Source organism: Pleurodeles waltl, chromosome 11 (assembly GCF_031143425.1).
Source record: "Pleurodeles waltl isolate 20211129_DDA chromosome 11, aPleWal1.hap1.20221129, whole genome shotgun sequence".
NCBI classification, from domain to species: Eukaryota; Metazoa; Chordata; class Amphibia; order Caudata; family Salamandridae; genus Pleurodeles; species Pleurodeles waltl.
The window spans coordinates 538735557-538752808 of NC_090450.1; the positions used below are offsets into that span (position 1 = coordinate 538735557).

General features: G+C 47.0%; 1 protein-coding gene across 4 annotated transcripts in view; it reads right to left on the minus strand.

Annotated features, from left to right (window-relative positions):
• The window catches only part of POLR3D (RNA polymerase III subunit D), a 165537-nt gene that overhangs the window by 68938 nt on the left and 79347 nt on the right, over positions 1-17252 (minus strand). For all 4 annotated transcript variants that reach the window (XM_069213954.1, XM_069213956.1, XM_069213955.1 and 1 more), the window contains one exon: positions 431-474. In XM_069213954.1, coding sequence (XP_069070055.1) covers positions 431-474 — 44 coding nt within the window. The remainder of the gene's footprint in view (positions 1-430; positions 475-17252) is intronic.

A 17252-nucleotide genomic window follows, 5' to 3' on the forward strand; every position in this document is an offset into this window, starting at 1 on the left:
ATGAGGAGTGAGTGAGTGGGAGAGTGAGGGAACGCATGTGCGAGTGGGACGCTTTGACTGGAGCTGCAAGTACTTCGACACGTGTGTGCGCGCACATATGATTCAGGCACAGACTGATGCTTATACTGTACCTATGTGTGACTGAAGGTTACAGTGAAGCTGCCTTAGTTACATGGTTGGTTAATTCCTAGATATGTACATTTTGCACTTTTGTGAACAAGAAGTCACACAGGGCAATTTTCTAAACTGTACATTATCCAAACAAGTTACGTCTTAGTAGTTACGTTTCTGCTCCCCTTTTTCACATTTAGAGCAATACCAGGCGTCATCACACATTTCATGAGGTGCGTTTGAGCGCCGATATGTTTATGTTTAATGAAGTAGGGTCAGATGCACAATCACATAAAGTGAGAGAGAGAGGGATACTTACTCCTCCTTTATTTTCCTGCTGATGATGTTTGGTGTGAAGGTTTTCTGGAGCGAAACAAAGAACACACTAAATTGTAGCACAATCTATGACAAGTCACTGTCACAACAATAATACAAACACTCATTTTATTTACACTGATATTTTGTAACAACTACTAGAGTCTTAATGGTATCTCCTTTCTCTGATGATCTTTTTTATTATTTCAATCTCAATGGCACTCATAGTTATTAGCCCTCCAAGGCCAAGGATGACATGCCGACTTCAACATTTCAGTGCTCAAAACTTGGATCACACAAAAATATGCAGCACCATTGGAAAGTGACACAGACAAAAGTGTGTATGTGGCATTTGCATAGGTGGAAGCCTAGCCAAAGACTACTTGAATGGCTTGAACTTCTACATCCCACAGGTAAGGGATTACAGTGGGAAATAAGGAGAATGGTCCCTTTTGTTACAGTAGTTTTCCAGCGTATTCAACTTAGGCCACATTTAAGAACAAGTCCTAGACCAGCCTCACAATGTTGTTCATATCCTGCCTGCTGGCAAAAGAAAGGACTTTTCATCCTAGCTCCTTCCTCTTCAGAAGGGCATTGGTTGCCTAGCTCTAGATCTGATGAAAGGTCTTTGCATTCTAGTTTTGATCTTAAACAGGACATTAACAATTTAGCTCTGACCGTGTTCAGAGAAATCACACACAATTGACTATATGAACGTTTGTTTTATGTCCTTCCACAGCACAGGTAAAATAACCACCAGTACAATAAATCAAATATGAGAAAGGGGCAACAGTAGTTATACCCTCTCATTCAGGGAGATGAATTTAATCTAGGCCCTTGTAATACTCTTTCAGACATAACCCTATTGCTTCACTTCTAAACAGCCCCAATCTTAGAACGGTGACTTTGCACTTGATACACAGTAACAAAGTGCGTCTGAAAAATACCAATCACTCAGCGTTCTCCTTAGGATTGTTGGCTATGTCATATCCAAAGACCAGCAATGACACAAAGACAGTGGTCATCAATAAAGTCTCTGAAGTAAAAATTGCAGTAACTACAGACAGACTCGCTTACAAAAAAGGGAGTAATTGCCAACACAGGTTAACACTTGTTTTGTCCCACCTAGCTGACTGACCTATTGTTTCCTGAGAGCCGGGACAGGTAAGTGACCTTACACAGGCAATGTAATCTATTTTAGTCTCCAAAAGAAGGCTCACATGAGAACTTTGATACATGCAAATCAAACACTGGTCAATAAATCCACAGATTATTTTGCCTAGAATAGGACACCATGGTGTTTGAGGAATTGTTTGTTAATCCCCCAGTCTCACATTGACTACATATAAAGAAATGATTGATCAACCCCCGACCACTGAAAAGTAAACAGAAAAATGGTGTCTGATATTACTTCAATAATGGGAGCATTCTGGCGTGATCTGGTTAAGTAGACAAGGAGGGAACCTCTTTTAAAGGTATTTATTAACTGGTATGTCACAACAAAGAAACTGAAGAACAAGTTACTTACCTTCGGTAACAAATTATCTTGTAGAGACATATTCTAGTTGCAGGTTTCCCCAGGTGCCAGTCTGGATCTGTAGACTTTTCTTGAGCAGTACCTCTGCGTGCCGTTAGGTGGCGTCAGTCGACTCCGCATCAGTCACCAGAGTCGTGTTCACCAGATAAGATGTCACGGGTCCTATATAGGCACCACCCCAGTGCGCTTATGTCAGTTTCTTTTCACGATTTTCAATGCCAGAAGCGTGGAGCCACGAAGAACACTGACCCTGGTGCATCAGAAGTAAGGCCGTCAAAGGGAAGTCCCTGCCCCTAGAAATCAGTTCACAGAGCCGGGGACGATAGGTGGGTTGGTAAGAAATCTGCAACTAGTATATTGTGCTACCAGATCATTTGTTTCCAAAGGTAATTAATTTGTTCATCTGACTTCTAGCTGCAGATTCCTTACCTCAGAATAGATACCCAAGCAATACCATTCCCGGAGGTGGAGCTACGAACCAAGATCATACTAGGAAGTCCTGCAGGACCGAACGGGCAAAGTACCCATTGCTTCAGACCAGAATGTCCAGGCAGTAGTACTTGGTGAATGTGTGCAATGACGCCCACGTTGCTGCCTGGCAGATGTCCAGGACTTTAACTCCTCGTGCTAACACAGTGGCTGCAGCTGTTGATCTGGTAGAGTGGGCACCCAAACCCTCTAGGGGTTGCTTCTTAGCCAATGCCTAGCACATTTTAATGCAGAGAACAAACTCATCTGGAGATGGTTCTCTTCTGCACTGCCTGACCTTTCTACGCACCCATATAACCGACAGTTGATCATCCACCCAGAACTCTTTGGCACAATCAAGATAGATTGTCAATTGTCTTTTTGGGCCCAGGCGCTGGGAGTCTCTCCTCTTCCTTAGAAGGATGTGGAGGGCGCGTAAAAAGTAAGCAAGGTGATGGATTGGCGTTCATGAAAGTGCGTGACCACCTTTGGTTAAAAGGAAGCCCTAGTACAAAGCACCACCTAGTCAGCAAGGATGGAAATGAAGGGTGGCTTCGATGAAAGAGCCTGCAGCTCACTGACGCTGCGGCAGAAGTGATGACTACAAAGAAGGCTGTTTTTAGAGTGAAGTAGCACACATCAGAAAAGTAAGAAGCAAGTTCAAATGACATTGGGGCATCATGAATGGTGAAGGAGGAAACATATTGTAGGAAGTTGGCTCTGTATATACTATTTTAAGAAATAGTGAACACAGAGTCCAAGGGTTCCCCTTAGAGGTAAGATAGTGGCAAAAAGAAATAATTCTAATGCTCTATTTTGTGGTAGTGTGGTCGAGCAGTAGGCTTATCAGAGGGTAGTGTTAAGCATTTGTTGTACACACACAGGCAATAAATGAGGAACACACTCAAATACTTACTCCAGGCCAATAGGTTTTTATATAGAAAAATATATTTTCTTAGTTTATTTTAAGAACCACAGGTTCAAGATTTACAAGTAATACTTCAAATTAAAGGTATTTCACTCAGGTATTCTAGGAACTTTGAATAATCACAATAGCATGTACAGAGACAAAAATGGCAATAAGCTATTTTAAAAGTGGACACAGTGCAAAAATCAACAGTTCCTGGGGGAGGTAAGTAAATGTTAAGTTCACAGGTAAGAAAAACACTTACAGGGTTCAAAATTGGGTCCAAGGTAGCCCACCGTTGGGGGTTCAAGGCAACCTCAAAGTTACCACACCAGCAGCTCAGGGTCAGTCAGGTGCAGAGGTCAAAGAGGTGCCCAAAACACATAGGCTTCAATGGAAACAGGGGTGCCCCGGTTCCAGTCTGCCAGCAGGTAAGTGCCCGCGTCCTCGGAGGGCAGACCAGGGGGGTTTTGTCGGGCACTGGGGGGGGGGGGGAGGCAAGGGGGGGGGGCACAAGCAGGCACAGAAAGTACACCGTCAGCAGCACAGGGGCGGCCGGGTGCAGAGTGCAAACAGGCGTCTGGTTTTGTATTGGAATCAACGGGGAGATCTGGGGGTCTCTTCAACGATGCAGGCAGGCACAGGGGGAGGCTCCTCGGGGTAGCCACCACCTGGGCTAGGCAGAGGGTCGTCTGGGGGTTGCTCCAGCACTGGAGTTCGGTTCCTTCAGGTCCTGGGGGCTGCGGGTGCAGTGTTGGTTCCAGGCGTCGGGTCCCTTGTTACAGGCGGTCGCGGTCAGGGTGAGCCTCTGGATTTCCTCTGCAGGCGTCGATGTGGGGCCTCAGGGGAGTTGTCTCTGGTTACTCACGGGCTCGCAGTCGCCAGGGAGTCCTCCCTGAGGTGTTTGTTTTCTGCAGGTCGAGCCGGGGGGCGTTTGTTGCAGAAAGGTGCAGATGTTCGAACAGAGCTGCTGTTCACAGGAGCTTCTTGGTCCTTTGGGTGCAGGGCAGTCCTCTGAGGGTTCGGAGGTCGCTGGTCCCTGTTGGATGCGTCGCTGTTGCAGTTTTTGTCGAAGTAGGGAGACAGGCCCGTGGGGCTGGGGTCAAATCAGTTGTCGTCTCCATCTTCACTGCAGGGCTTCAGGTCAGCAGTCCTTCTTTAGGTTGCAGGAATCTAGTTTCCTAGGTTCTGGTGGCCCCCAAATACCAAATTTAGGGGTGTGAGTAGGCCTGGGAGGGCAGTAGCCAATGGCTACTGTCCTTGAGGGTGGCTACACCCTCTTTGTGCCTCCCCCCTGTGGGGAGGGGAGGGCACATCCCTAATCCTATTGGGGAAATCCTCCTTCTACAAGATGGAGGATTTCTAAAAGTAAGAGTCACCTCAGCTCAGGATACCTTAGGGGCTGTCCTGACTGGGGGGTGACTACTCCTTGTTTTTCTAATTATCTCCTCCAGCCTCGCTGCCAAAAGTGGGGGCAGTGGCCGGAGAGGCGGGCATCTCCACCAGCTGGGATGCCCTGGGCCGCTGTAACAAAAGGGCTGAGCCTTTGAGGCTCACCGCCAGGTGTTACAATTCCTGCAGGAGGAGGTGAGAAGCACCTCCACCCAGTACAGGCTTTGTTCCTGGCCACAGAGTGACAAAGGCACTCTCCCCATGTGGCCAGCAACATGTCTGGTGTGTCAGTCCACACTGGAAGTCAGGTATGTTTTTAGGGGCATCTCTAAGATGCCCTCTGGGTGTATTTTACAATAAATTGCACACTGGCATCAGTGTGCATTTATTGTGCTGAGAAGTTTGATACCAAACTTCCCAGTTTTCAGTGTAGCCATTATGGTGCTGTGGAGTTCGTGTTTGACAGACTCCCAGACCATATACTCTTATGGCTACCCTGCACTTACAATGTCTAAGGTTTGGCTTAGACACTGTAGGGGCATAGTGCTCATGCGCTTATGCCCTCACCTGTGGTATAGTGCACCCTGCCTTAGGGCTGTAAGGCCTGCTAGAGGGGTTACTTACCTATGCCACAGGCAGTGTAAGGTTGGCATGGCACTCTGAGGGGAGTGCCATGTCGACTTAGTCATTTTCTCCCCACCAGCACACACAAGCTGTGAAGCAGTGTGCATGTGCTGAGTGAGGGGTCCCTAGGGTGGCATAAGACATGCAGCAGCCCTTAGAGATCTTCCCTGGCATCAGGGCCCTTGGTACCAGGGGTACCAGTTACAAGGGACTTACCTAAGTGCCAGGGTTTTGCCAATTGTGGAGACAAAGGTACAGTTTAGGGAAAGAACACTGGTGCTGGGGCCTGGTCAGCAGGGTCCCAGCACACTTTCAAAAATAACTTGGCATAAGCAAAGGCAAAAAGGCAGTGGGTACCCATGCCAAGGAGGCAATTCCTTACACCCCCCCCCCAAACAAAAGAGGATGAGACTAACCTTTCCCAAGAGAGTCTTCATTTTCTAAGTGGAAGAACCTGGAAAGGCCATTAGCATTGGCATGGGCAGTCCCAGGTCTGTGTTCCACTATAAAGTCCATTCCCTGTAGGGATATGGACCACCTCAACAATTTAGGATTTTCACTTTTCATTTGCATCAGCCATCTGAAAGGTCTGTGGTCAGTCTGAACTACAAAGTGAGTACCAAAGAGGTATGGTCTTCAGGGACCAGACCACAGCAAAGGCCTCCCTCTCAATGGCACTCCAACGCTGCTCCCTGTGGAGTAACCTCCTGTTAATGAAAGCAACAGGCTGGTCAAGGCCATCATCATTGGTTTGGGACAGGACTGCCCCTAACCCATATTCAGAGGCATCAGTCTGCACAATGAACTGCTTGGAGTAATCTGGAGCTTTTAGAACTGGTGCTGTGCACATAGCTTGCTTCAGGGTGTCAAAGGCCTGTTGGCATTCTACAGTCCAGTTTACCTTCTTGGGCATTTTCCTAGATGTAAGTTCTGTGAGGGGTGTCACTATGGATCCATATCCCTTCACAAACCTCCTATAGCAACCAGTCAAGCCAAGGAATGCCCTGACTTGAGTCTGGGTTTTTGGAGCGACCCAGTCCAGAATAGTCTGGATCTTGGGTTGGAGTGGCTGAACTTGACCTCCACCTACAAGGTGTCCCAAGTAAACCACAGTACCCTGCCCTATCTGACATTTAGATGCCTTGATAGAGAAGCCTGCTGCTTGCAGGGTCTGCAAAACCTTCTTCAGGTGGACCAGGTGATCCTGCCAGTTGGAGCTAAAGACAGCAAAATCATCAAGATGAGCTGTACTAAAGGACTCCAAACCAGCAAGGACTTGATTCACCAACCTTTGGAAGGTGGCAGGGGCACTCATTAAGCCAAAGGGCATCACAGTAAACTGGTAGTGCCCATCAGGTGTAGAGATTGCGGTTTACTCTTTTGCTCCAGGTGCCATTTTTATTTGCCAGTACCCTGCTGTCAAGTCAAAGGTACTTAAGTATTTGGCTGCACCTAAATTATCTATGCACTCATCTGCCCTTGGGATGGGATGGGCATCTGTCTTGGTGACAGAATTAAGTCCTCTGTAGTCCACACAAAACCTCATCTCCCTCTTACCATCGTTTGTGTGAGGTTTGGGGACCAAGACCACTGGGCTAGCCCAGGGGCTGTCAGAGTGCTCAATGACTCCCAATTTCAGCATCTTGTGGACTTCCACTTTGATGCTTTCCTTAACTTGGTCAGACTGTCTAAAGATTTTGTTTTTGACAGGCATGCTGTCTCCTGTGTCCCCATCATGGGTACACAGGTGTGTCTGACCAAGGCTTAGGGAAAAGAGCTCAGCAAACTGTTGTAGGACTTTCCTACAGTCAGCTTGCTGTTGGCCAGAGAGGGTGTCTGAGTAGACCACTCCATCTACTGAGCCATCTTTAGGGTCAGAGGAGAGGGGATCAGGGAGAGGTTCACTCTCAGCTTCCTGGTCCTCATCTGTAACCATTAACATGTTTATGTCTGCCCTGTCATGAAAGAGTTTGAGGCGGTTCACATGGATCACCCTTTTGGGGTTCCTGCTAGTGCCTAGGTCTACCAGGTAGGTGACCTGACTCTCTCTTTAGCACTGGGTAAGGGCCACTCCATCTGTCCTGAAGTGCCCTGGGAGCCACAGGCTCCAGAACCCAGACTTTCTGCCCTGGCTGAAATTCAACCATAGCAGCCTTTTGGTCATACCACATCATCTGAAGTTGTTGGCTGGCCTCAAGGTTTTTACTTGCCTTTTCCATGTACTCTGCCATCCTGGAACGTAGGCCTAATACATATTCCACTATATCTTGCTTAAGCTCATGAAGAGGCCTCTCCCAGCCTTCTTTCACAAGAGCTAGTGGTCCCCTAACAGGATGGCCAAACAGAAGTTCAAAGGGGGAAACCCCTACTCCCTTCTTAGACACCTCTCTGTAGGCTAAAAGCAGACTTGGCAAGAGGACATCCCATTTCCTTTTGAGCTTTTCAGGGAGCCCCATGATTATACCCTTCAATGTTTTGTTAAACCTTTCAACAAGACCATTAGTTTGTGGATGGTATGGTGTGGTGAACTTGTAAGTCACCCCACACTCATTCCACATGTCTTTAAGGTATACTGACAAGAAGTTGGTACCTCAGTCAGAAACCACCTCCTTAGGAAATCCCACTCTGGTAAAGATACCATTGAGTGCTTTGGCTACTGCAGGGGCAGTAGTGGACCTAAGGGGAATTGCTTCAGGGTACCTAGTAGCATGATCCACTACTACTAGGATATACTGATTCCCTGAGGCTGTGGGAGGTTCAAGTGGACCCACTATGTCCACTCCCACTCTTTCAAAGGGGACCCCCACCATTGGAAGTGGAATGAGGGGGGCCTCTGGGTGGCCACCTGTCTTACCACTGGCTTGACAGGTGGCACAGGAGGCACAAAACTCCTTTACTTTCTGGGACATGTTGGCCAATAGAAATGGTTGACTAACCTCTCCCATGTCGTGATTTGTCCCAAATGCCCAGCAAGTGGAATGTCATGGGCTAAGGTCAGAATGAACTCCCTAAACTCCTGAGGCACTACCACTCTCCTAGCGGCACCAGGTTTGGGATCTCTTGCCTCAGTGTAAAGGAGTCCATCTTCCCAATAGACCCTGTGGGTTCCACTGACTTTTCCTTTTGTTTCCTCAGCAGCTTGCTGCCTAAGGCCTTCAAGAGAGTGACAGGTTTCTTGCCCCTTACACAGCTGTTCCCTTGTGCGTCCCCCTGGGCCCAAGAGTTCAATCTGATAAGGTTCCAACTCCATAGGCTCAGTTCCCTCAGGGGATACAACTTCTTCCTGAGAAGTGAAGTTCTTTTTCTTTTGCTGTGTTGAAGCTGCTTCTCCAGTCTTCTTACCTTTTCTCTTGGAGGGTTGAGCCATTATTCCAGACTCCAACACCTCTTTTTCACCCTGAGCCTTGCACTGTGCCCTTTTCTTGACACACACTAGTTCAGGGATACCCAGCATGGCTGCACAGGTTTTGAGTTCTACCTCAGCCCATGCTGAGGTCTCCAGGTCATTTCCAAGCAAACAGTCTACTGGGATAGCAGAGGAAACTACCACCTGTTTCAGGGCAGTGACCCCTCTCCATTCTAAAGTTACCATAGCCATGGGATGTACTTTAGTCTGATTGTCAGTGTTGGTGACTGGATAAGTTTGTCCAGTCAGGTATTGTCCTAGGGAAACCAGTTTGTCTGTCACCATTGTGACACTGGCACTTGTATCCCTCAAGGCTTCTACACTAGTCCCATTAATAAAGAGTTGCTGCCTGTATTTTTGCATATTAGGGGGCCAGACAGCTAGTGTGGCTAAGTCCACCCCACCCTCAGAGACTAATGTAGCTTCAGCTTGGACCCTGATTTGCTCTGGGCACACTGTTGATCCCACCTGGAGACTGGCTATTCCAGTGCTAACTGGAGTAGTAGTAGAAGTGGAACCTTTCTTGGGACAGGCCTTGTCTCCAGTTCGGTGTCCCTGATGATTACAGCTACGACACCAGGCCTTCTTGGGATCAAAGTTTTTACCCTTGTACCCAAATGAGGATTGTGAAGAGGCTTTGGACCCTCCTTCCTGAGCAGGTTTTTGGGGCCCTATAGAAGACTCTTTACTTTCTCCCTTGGATGTCTCAACACTCTTCCCCTGGGGAGTCTTTGTGACCCCTTTCTTTTGGTCACCCCCTGTGGAAGTCTTGGTCACCCTAGTCTGGACCCAAAGGTCTGCCTTCTTTCCCAATTCTTGGGGAGAAATTGGACCTAGGTCTACCAGATGCTGATGCAGTTTATCAATCATTGAAATAATTACTTAAAGGTGTTCTTTCATAAACAGATTGTACAGCCCTTCATAATCATGTACAACACTGCCATTAATCCAACCATCCACTGTTTTGGCTGAGAAGTCAACAAAATCAACCCAGGTCTGGCTTGAGGATTTCTGAGCCCCCCTGAACCTAATCCTGTACTCCTCAGTGGAGAATCCAAAGCCCTCAATCAGGGTAGCCTTCATGAGGTCATAGGATTCTGCATCTTTTCCAGAGAGTGTGAGGAGCCTATCCCTACACTTTCCAGTGAACATTTCCCAAAGGAGAGCTCCCCAGTGAGATCTGTTTACTTTTCTGGTTGCACAAGCCCTCTCAAAAGCTGTGAACCATTTGGTGATATCATCACTATCTTCATATTTTGTTACAATCCCTTTGGGGATTTTTAGCATGTCAGTAGTTTCTCTGGCCCTATTTAGGTTGCTGCCACCATTGAAGGAAGCTAAGCCCATCTCTTGTCTTTCCCTTTCTATGACTAGGAGCTGTTTCTCCAAAGCCAATCTTTTGGCCATCCTGGCTAACAGGAGGTCATCTTCATTGAGGCTGCCCTCAATGTTTCCAGAGTTGCTGGACTCCCCTGTGGGAGAAGCAGCATCTCTGACTATCACTTGTGGAGTCAGGGTTGGAGAAACCCTGGTCTCCCTAACTAGGACAGGAGGTGGGAAATTATCCTCCAGGTCATTAGCTTCCCCCTCTGTAAGGTTGTCTTCAGAGGGGTTGTCTCTAGCAAACTCTGCCAAAAGCTCCTGGAGATGTACTTTGGTGGGGTTTGATCCAGTTTTTATCTTTTTGATTTTACAGAGAGTCCTTAACTCTGACATCCTAAGATGCAGGTAAGGGGTGAGGTTGAGCTCCACCACCATCTCTTCTGTAGTAGACATTATTTCTCTAAAAGTTGGGATACTTTTTAAGAATCTAAAACTATCTCTAGAACTTAATCCAAACTTTTACAAAACTTTTAAACTCTAAAAGAAATGCTAACAGGGACTAACACAAGGCCCTAGCAGGACTTTTAAAAATTTAGAAAAATAGCTCAAATTTCAAAAATCTGTATCTAATGACAATTTTTGGAATTTAGTCGTGTGATCAGGTATTGGCTGAGTAGTCCAGCAAATGCAAAGTCTTGTACCCCACCGCTGATCCACCAATGTAGGAAGTTGGCTCTGTATATACTATTTCAAAGTAAGAAATAGTGTGCACAGAGCCCAAGGGTTCCCCTTAGAGGTAAGATAGTGGCAAAAAAGAGATAATTCTAATGCTCTATTTTGTGGAAGTGTGGTCGAGCAGTAGGGTTATCAGAGGGTAGTGTTCAGCATCTGTTGTACACACACAGGCAATAAATGAGGAACACACTCAAATACTTACTCCAGGCCAATAGGTTTTTATATAGAAAAATATTTTTTCTTAGTTTATTTTAATAACCACAGGTTTAAGATTTACAAGTAATACTTCAAATGAAAGGTATTTCACTCAAGTATTCTAGGAACTTTGAATAATCACAATAGCATGTACAGTTTTGACAACAATGACAATAAGTTATTTTAAAAGTGGACACAGTGCAAAGATCAACAGTTCCTGGGGGAGGTACGTAATTGTTAAGTTCACAGGTAAGTAAAACACTTACAGGGTTCAAAGTTGGGTCCAAGGTAGCCCACCGTTGGGGGTTCAAGGCAACCCCAAAGTTACCACACCAGCAGCTCTGGCCCGGATAGGTGCAGAGGTCAAAGAGGTGCCCAAAACACATAGGCTTCAATGGAAACAGGAGTGCCCCGGTTCAAGTCTGCCAGCAGGTAAGTACCCGTGTCCTCGGAGGGCAGACCAGGGGGTTTTGTAGGGCACTGGGGGGGGGGACACAAGCAGGCACTGAAAGTACACTCTCAGCTGCACAGGGGCGGCTGGGTGCAGAGTGCAACCAGGCGTCGGGTTCTGTATTGAAAGCAATGGGGAGACCCGGGGGTCTCTTCAACGATGCAGGCAGGCACAGGGGGGGGCTCCTCGGGGTAGCCACCAACTGTGCTAGGCAGAGGGTCGCCTGGGGGTCACTACTGCACTGGAATTTGGTTCCTTCAGGTCCTGGGGGCTGTGGGCGCAGTGTTGGCTCACACTTCCGGCGGGAAACGTGGGGTCTTTAAAGTTGCCTCTGTGTTGCAGAAAGTTGCAGTTTGTTGAACAGGGCCGCTGTTCTCTGAAGCTTCTTGGTCCTTTAGATGCAGGGTAGTCCTCTGAGGCTTTAGAGGTCGCTGGTCCCTGTTGGATGCGTCGCTGTTGCAGTTTTCGTCGAAGTAGGGAGACAGGCCGGTGGGGCTGGGGCCAAATCAGTTGTCGTCTCCGTCTTCACTGCAGGGCTTCAGGTCAGCAGTCCTTCTTCTTTAGGTTGCAGGAATCTATCTTCCTCGGTTCTGCGGGCCCCTAAATACTGAATTTAGGGCTGAGTTTAGGTTTGGGAGGGCAGTAGCCAATGGCTACTGTCCCTGAGGGTGGCTACACCCACTTTGTGCCTCCTCCCTGTGGGGAGGGGATCACATCCCTAATCCTATTAGGGGGAAATCATCCTTCTACAAGATGGAGGATTTCTAAAAGTATGAGTCACTTGAGCTCAGGACACCTTAGGGGCTGTCCTAACTGGTGGGTGACTCCTCCTTGTTTTTCTAATTATCTCCTCCAGCCTTGTCGCCAAAAGTGGGGGCAGTGGCCGGAGGGGCAGGCATCTCCACTAGCTGGGATGCCCTTTGGCGCTGTAACAAAGGGGGTGAGCCTATGAGGCTCACCGCCATGTGTTACAGTTCCTGCAGGGGCAGGTGAGAAGCACCTCCACCCAGTACAGGCTTTGTTCCTGGCCACAGAGTGACAAAGGCACTCTTCCCATGTGGCCAGCAACATGTCTGGTGTGTGGCAGGCTGGCAAAAACTAGTCAGCCAACACTGGAAGTCGGGTATGTTTTCAGGGGGCATCTCTAAGATGCCCTCTGGCTGTATTTTACAATAAAGTGCACACTGGCATCAGTGTGCATTTATTGGGCGGAGAAGTTTGATACCAAACTTCCCAGTTTTCAGTGTAGCCATTATGGTGCTGTGGGGTTCGTGTATGACAGACTCCCAGACCATATACTCTTATGGCTACCCTGCACTTACAATGTCTAAGGTTTTGCTTAGACACTGTAGGGGCATAGTGCTCATGCACATATGCCCTCACCAGTGGTATAGTGCACCCTGCCTTAGGGCTGTAAGGCCTGCTAGAGGGGTGACTTACCTATGCCACAGGCATTGTGAGGTTGGCATGGCACTCTGAGGGGAGTGCCATGTCGACGTAGTCATTTTCTCCCCACCAGCACACACAAGCTGTGAAGCAGTAAGTATGTGCTGAGTGAGGGGTCCCTAGGGTGGCATAAGACATGCTGCAGCCCTTAGAGACCTTCCCTGGCATCAGGGCCCTTGGTACCAGGGGTACCAGTTACAAGGGACTTACCTGAGTGCCAGGGTTGTGCGAATTGTGGAGACAAAGGTACAGTTTAGGGAAAGAACACTGGTGCTGGGGCCTGGTTAGCAGGGCCCCAGCACACTTTCAAATCATAACTTAGCATCAGCAAAGGCAAAAAGTCAGGGGGTAACCATGCCAAGGAGGCATTTCCTTACAATATGGTTTCACAACATCATTGGCCCAGCACAAATAGATGGAGATGTCACTGTTTGAGAGCTGATTAAGTAAGTAGCCCACTAGGGCTTAACTGCAAAATTGAATCTGGTGTTTAAAAATTCAATCATGTCCTACAGTTTTGGTTTAAAGAGTTATTTTTATGTGTTGATATATCTATTTTGGTTATTGTGGCATTTTTGACACCATTCTTTATCTTTTATTTTTGTGCAAATGGCCAGTTGGTTGGTATTTGTTTTGGGGTTACATTTTGGCACCATGCTGGATCGGTATTGTTTCCTGAAGTATTCGATTTTGTGCATTATGCATATTGACATCAATATATTATATTTTTAAAGTATTTCAGTATATTCACTTTAAAAAATAAAAAAAATAAAAAAATGTAAACGCTGTTCGGCAGACATGCAGTATGTTTTCTATGTTCACTGACAGAACATACATGTCAGCACATAAAAATGCACCTCTGAAAATGTTTAATGTGATCCAGGACTCGTCGGGCTGAAACGAGTCATTGTCGACATAATTGAAAGTTAAACATGGAGCAGTCATGAAAGAAGTGTCTGCGTGGGGAGGGGGGCATGTGTGTGTATATATATATATTTTTTTTTTTTTGGCAATGGCATGTGTAGCTGTAGATACACATGATATGCATAATTTCGCCATCTACTGATGGGTTTGGAGTGCTACACGTTTTTTTTCTTCGAAGAAGCTTTTTTCTGAGTCACAAGATCGAGTGACTCCTCTTCTCGGTGATAGTGCGCATGGGCATCGAGTCCTTTGTTAGATTGTTTTCTTTGCGCCGTCGGGTTTGGACATGTTCCCTCTCGCTCCAGTAGATCTCGGTTCGGTACTATCTGAACTTCTTTATCTTTTCCTTCAATGTCGGTATTGTTTTCAAATGCGTTTTTCTAACTACACTCGATCCGATTGTAGTGTCAGATCGATTAAACACCCTTTCGGATGCCCGTGCCCTTCTCAGGCCTTATCGGGCCTACTGCGTCACAGGCTCATGGATCTGACTCCATTTCAATTCTGCCCTCAGTGCCACACCAAGTTCCGCTATACAAACCAACACTTGGTGTGCAACCTCTGCCTCTCTCCAGATCATAAAGAGGAAACCTACGAGGCATGCCGAACCTTCCGATCCAAGAGGACTTTGCAGGATCGAAGAGCGCGATGACTAGAGATGGCACTGAAGTTGAAAGAACAAACGCTTGACATGTTCGGTGAGGAACAGGCCCATATTGCAGTTTCCATCACAGACTCGGATTCCGACCGTGAATCAGATGGGGACAGCTAAGTTATTCCTGCAGCGCAGTATGCGAGTACACCAGCCCCTTCTCATCACCAAAAACATTTTAAAAAGTCACCACAGAAGGCCATGGGTCCACCACTGCTTGCCGGCCATGGTCGGACCCGAAAATTACACCTCAATGACCGGCCCTCGGGTTCGGTGTCAAAAGAGGGCAAAATACACCTGACCGAACAGAGTACCACACCTGTTTCGGGATCGAGTCATAAGATGGAAGCTTCCACTTCGGAAACAAAACTTCTACATACCTCGGAGCCGAAACATCCAAGCTCCTCTTCGGAGCCAAAAAAACTTCCATCTGCTTCTGAGACCACTTTTTCAGCTCGTATGCAGCAGTCAATCATAAAGCTTTGCGAGCATTCATTTGAGGGAATTAAACATGCTCCATCTTCAGAGGAGTCAGACATTAGGCCCATTCTTGAGGTCATGGACCATAAACAGAGGAAAATCCAAATCCAAAAGGATAAAGGGAAAATGATTGCCTCTCCTCCTCCTATAACCAAGAGGAACCCATCATTCCAAGAAGGTTTGGAATCTGGGCCTTCACCAGCGAAAATATTTAAGCACAAGGAGAAGCCAAAAACAGTGCATCAGCCTTCCCCACCGCATTCGCCTCTCCTTCCTACTTCTCCACCAACTCACACTCCACCACCACCTTCACCCACACAGTTTTCTGCACAATCGCCTGTCTCTTCACATGGAGATTACATGGATGACAATCCTTATAATATAGACCAATGGAATATGTACGATTCTGACCCAATTTCATCTAATGACCCTGAGCTGTATCCCACAAGGCCATCTCCATTTGAAGGCACCACGGCCTATGATCAGGTCATTGCTAGAGCAGAGACATAATACAATGCGCAGCTGCACTCAGAGCCCATAGAGGATGATTTCCTATTCAAAACCCTACCCTCTACATATAAGCAGTATCAATGTTTGCCATTGCTACCAGGCATGCTAAAACATGCTGATAACATGTTTAAAGAGCCAGCAAAGGCTAGGGTACTAACACCTAGGGTGGATAAAAAATATAAAGCTGCACCATCAGATCCAATTTTTATAACAGAACAATTGCCACCCGATTCCATTGTGGTCAGTGCAGCTAGGAAAAGGGCAAATAGTCAGTCCACAGGGGATGCTCCTCCCCATGTAAAAGGCGGCCGCAAATTCAATGCAGCGGGCAAGAGTGGCAACTCAAGCTGCAAAGGGCAAATAGTCAGTACACAGGGGATGCTCCTACCCATGTAAAAGGCGGGCGCAAATTCAATGCAGCGGGCAAAAGAGTGCCAAATCAAGCTGCAAATCAGTGGAGAATTGCCAACTCCCAAGCTCTTTTAGCCAGGTATGACAGGGCCCACTGGGACGAGATGCAGGAGTTCCTTCAATATCTCCCTACAAAACACCAAAAGAGGGCACAGTAGGTAGTGGCAGAAGGACAAGCTATTGCCAAATATCAAATTAGATCTGCCCTAGACGCAGTTGACACCGCAGATAGGGGAATAAATACTAGCGTTATGATCAGAAGGCATGCTTGGCTGCGGTCCTCTGGACTCAAACCTGAGATACAGCAAGCAGTCCTTAATATGCTGTTGAATAAACAACAACTATTTGGACCTGAGGTGGATACCTATATTGAAAAATGAAAAAAGGACTCCGATAAAGCAAAGGCCATGGGTGCCCTTTACACAACACCTTTTCGGGGCACTTTTCGTAAGCTCCAGTTCAGGGGAGGTTTTAAACCCCAAACATCAGAGGCCTCTACGTTCCAATAAAAACAGGGACAACAGTATTATTCTAGGGGATCTTTTAAGGGTTCCTACAGAGGGCACAATTTCAGAAGTAGGGGTGAATCCACTCCCACAAGAGGTGCCTCTACCTCAAAGCAGTGACTTTCTCTGCATCCCCAAACAGCACACATCTCCTGTGGGAGGAAGATGGCAACATTTCCACCATCATTGGCAAAAAATTACATCAGATCAATGGGTACTGTCAATTATCTACAGCGGTTATTTTCTAGAGCTCATCTCCACTCCACCTAACATTCCCCCTCGTTCACACAGACTTTCTCCGAAACACACTGTTCTGCTAAAACGAGAGGTAGACTCTCTTCTACTCAAAAGTGCAACAGAGGTAGTACCCATCAATCAACAAGGAACAGGAGTATACTCTCTATACTTCCTCATACTAAGAAAGGATGGCACTCTCAGACCAATCCTCGATCAATTGCTGACAGTGTTCTTAGCAAACAAAGCCTTCCAACCACATACCACAAACAAAACAGTGTTAATAAGGGCAGACAACATGACAACAATGTATTATCTACAGAAACAGGGGGGCACACATTCATCTCAATTGTCCCTTCTAGCACAGACAATTTGGAAATGGGCGATTCACAATCGCACTCACCTATTAACAGAGTATATCCCAGGGATACACAACAAACTAGAGGACCTCTTAAGCAGGACACAGCAACAAATACACAAATGGGAGTTTCACCCACAAGTAATTCAACACTACTTTCATATGTGGGGAACACCAGACAGACCTTTTCGCAACAAGCGAAAACACAAAATGCCCAAACTTTGTGTCCAGGTACCCACACCCTCAATCCGGGGGCAATGCTCTATG